Source organism: Diaphorina citri, unplaced genomic scaffold, assembly GCF_000475195.1.
Source record: "Diaphorina citri unplaced genomic scaffold, Diaci psyllid genome assembly version 1.1 scaffold1314, whole genome shotgun sequence".
NCBI lineage: Eukaryota > Metazoa > Arthropoda > Insecta > Hemiptera > Psyllidae > Diaphorina > Diaphorina citri.
In genome coordinates, this window is record NW_007378743.1 from 50,779 (window position 1) to 54,455 (window position 3,677).

A 3,677-nucleotide genomic window follows, 5' to 3' on the forward strand; every position below is an offset into this window, starting at 1 on the left:
AGGCGGCTCAGGCCGTAGGCGGCTCAGGCCGTAGGCGGCTCAGGCCGTAGGCGGCTCAGGCTCGCCGTAGGCGGCTCAGGCTCGGGAAATTTTCATTTTTTTATAATTTTTTATTTTTTTTTTCAAATACGTATTCCGCAAATGTAATAGAAAGTCGTGTGATGTTCACACCAGATTTTTGCGCTAAAAACTGACCATCGAAATTTTGACCCGATTACATTACTTTCCTTCCTATAGGATAAGGAAAGTAATAATACCATAATAACATCATTGGGTAAGTTTTGGTAAGTTCCGATCATTTCCGAGTGAAAAATACCTGCCTCGGTAGCGTAGTGGTCAAGACGCTCGCCTGGTAAACAGGAGGGCGTGGGTTCGATCCCAGCCGAGGTATGGAATTATAGTCTTGATTTCAAATCATTACATGAAAGTAAAATCAAATCAAGAATAATAATAAACTGAAAATTAAACAAATTATGTAGGTACATAGATAGGTACTGATTTTCTCTAATCACTACGGGCTAAAAAATTCCCGGAGGGACGGACCCTGCTTGTTAGTGTCAAAACACGTTAAGAGGTCCCTAGAGCCTAAATCCAAAGTTTCAGCCATTGGTCCGTGTGTGTGTCTGTCTGTAAACAAAATATCTCGAGAACGGTAAGAAATGGTCCAAGGGCCAAGATTGGTCATAGTACGTGTTGACAAAGGCCTCCATTCTGGTCCTGTTTGACTTTAGTAAGGCATTCGACCTCGTTTCTCACAGAATTCTCCTAGCAAAACTAAAAACATTCGGATTTAGTGAAGACGCGGTCGGATGGTTTGCATCTTACCTCACTGGTCGCAGTCAGTGTGTACTGGTCGGAACAGTATGAGCTAGAGACTTGAAATACTTTAGTCGTTAATTTAAGACCGGTTTCGTCATCTATGTTGAGCTACGGCGAGCAAGGCCAATAAATGGATGGGTGACTTAATGTTTAAATGTGAAAATAAACCCGCAAAAAACAGTTTTTTGGCTTTATGGTTTTCTGGACAAAATTTGCACCACCATTTTCGTGATCCTGGTAAAGAGACCTTTAATTTGATAATATATAGAATAGCGCGACCGTGTGTGTGTATGTGTGTGGTGGGTGTGTGGTGGATGTGTGTGTGTGTGTGTGGTGGGTATGTGTGTGATGGGTGTGTGTAGTGGGTGGTGTGTGTGTGGTGGGTGTGGTGGGATGTGTGTGATGGGTGTGGTGTGTGTGTGTGATGGGTGTGGTGTGTGTGTGTGATGGGTGTGGTGTGTGTGGGGGGTGTGTTTGTGTGTGTGTGGTGGTCCCGTACAAAGGACGGGTCAACCACTAGTTGTAATAATAAAGGAAGGACGGACTAAAAACTAAAACAAAGAAGAAAGACAGGATAGGAGCATGTTAGATTAACTGGCTAATATATATTATAATGTACTCCCTAACTGTTGCGTATACGCGCCTGATTTGAACATATTACTAACAAGTAAGAAAACTATCCCAACGCGTTGTCTATCTATGCCTACCTAAATATTTTCGATAGGCCTCTCTCCTCTTTGTAACAGTTAGTTGTCTCAAAAGTTCGTTCCAATCACCACACTTGAAGTACCTAATTTTTCTTACGCCTATAAACCTATCTTTTCATAAAATAATTGATTTAAATAACCCCTTTTCTTAACCAATCTAACACCTACAATTACCTATCTTAAGATGTAAAATAAGTGCCAGTGCAGGATTATTCTTCTACTTCCTCATCATACAGTCCACAACTTCTTCAAGGGCCGGCCCAGGATTCCCAAGGACTTTCATCACGGTAAGCTCTTCAGGAAATCTGTGTTCCTTTTCGTTGATTAACCCGCTGCCCTGAGCCAGCCCCACCACTAACCGATAGCTTTCTTGTCAAACCTTACTGGCTAATACATATATAATGTACTCCCTAACCGATAGCTTTCTTGTCAAACCTTACTGCAGAGACACATATTAACTCACCTGAGTATGGGAAACATCAAACAGGGGATGCATGATTGGAACAACAGCTGGTTTTCTGTTCACACAAGCCTGAAAATAAATTCGTTTAAAACAAAAATTATTTGAAACCAACTTAAGTTGAAGGCTATCTTTACTTTCTATTACTACATTATAGCGAGCTATACTAGTAATTAAAGTATTGCAATCGGTCCAAATTGTCAAAATCGGGAAATGGTTTGAAATATCCGTTTTGGGATCCCCTGATTAGTCCAATAAATAGAAGATTTTAAAATTGCCTCCCCCCCCCCCTCGGGACCGACCCTCATAAAGTCCCTGAACTTTTATACAGCCTTTATGAAACTGGAGGTATACAGAGCGTTTGAAAAGTCTTGGAACCCCTGAATATTTTTTGAATGGCTAAATATGAGAAACTGAAATTTGGGATGGTGTTTCATCTTTAAAAGTGCAACTTTTGAATATTTATTTATTGTGTTTCAATATACAATATTGTATGTGCACAAATACATAAAAAAAAGATACAGAAAAACAATACATAATTATGGTAAATACTGATAAATTTAACAGAAGGTTCAGTTAAGTTGAAATCTAAATAAGAAGATGAATGAGAAGAGAAGGGAGGGAGAGGAGGATTAGGTGAGGGAAGAGAAGAAGAAGAAGTTTTTGAAGTAGTCGCCAAAATTTGCCGGAGCCAGGGTCGTGGCTCCGTCGGTTCTTAGAACCAACTAAGAATCTACCACGTTCTTTAATTTATTTTTAAATGGAGAATCTACTCACAGGTTTGGTAATGGAAGATAAGACAGGAGGGTCATTCCAGCCAGGTGTAAAAGATCGTTGTGTGGACATATATGAACCAGGCTCCTGAAACATGGTCATAGTTGCAGGAGTTGCTGTCAACAGAGATATATATACACATAAAATTAAGATAGTATATAGTACAAGCTGTTGAACGACTCATGCTTTAAAGAGAAAACAAGCTGGGTCTGTCCCTCCGAGAATTTTTTAGCCCGTAGTTTATTCGATCGTGGTTAAAGAAATACCTACCCCCACAAAAACACAAATGTGAAAAAAAGGCATAAGTTCCCATCCAAAAATGTCGGCCTATAAAAGTGGTGAGATCAGAAAATTAAGGCCAAGTCTGCATTCCCAATTTTTAGTCCGTCCTTCCTTTATTAGTGCGTCCTCCCTTTACTACTCAATAGTAACAAGCTGGGCCCGTCCCTCAGGGAATTATTTAGCCCGTAGTTTATTCAATCAGTACCTATGTACCTACCTAATTTGTTTAATATTCAGTTTATTATTATTCTTTATTTCTATCTATATTAATAAAATTGTAGATTTGTCTGTACATTGCTTAGAATCGTGAAATTTTTAGTTATTCTTACTCCTTACTAGTGGTTGACCCGTCCTTTGTACGGGACCACCACACACACACAAATACACCCCCCCACACACACCACACCCATCACACACATCCCATCACACCACACCCACCCCCACACACCACATCCACCACACACCAAATCACCACACACACACACCCATCCCACCACACACACCACACCCACCACACACACACCACACCCATCACACACATCCCACACACACACACACACACACACACCACCCCACACCCCCGAATCGACACACATCCCACAAAGCAATCCCACCGAGAACAAACATCACACCAC

At 40.9% G+C, this 3,677-nt stretch overlaps 1 protein-coding gene across 1 annotated transcript in view; it reads right to left on the bottom strand.

Moving 5' to 3' along the window:
• Positions 1-2,913, bottom strand: part of LOC103515298 (protein transport protein Sec31A) — a 10,813-nt gene extending 7,900 nt beyond the window's left edge. The window contains exons 1-2 of the mRNA XM_008480233.2: positions 2,764-2,913; positions 1,990-2,058 (exon numbers count right to left, since the gene is read on the bottom strand). Coding sequence (XP_008478455.1) covers positions 1,990-2,058; positions 2,764-2,862 — 168 coding nt within the window. The 5' untranslated portion in view covers positions 2,863-2,913. The remainder of the gene's footprint in view (positions 1-1,989; positions 2,059-2,763) is intronic.
• Positions 2,914-3,677: the final 764 nt, after the last annotated feature.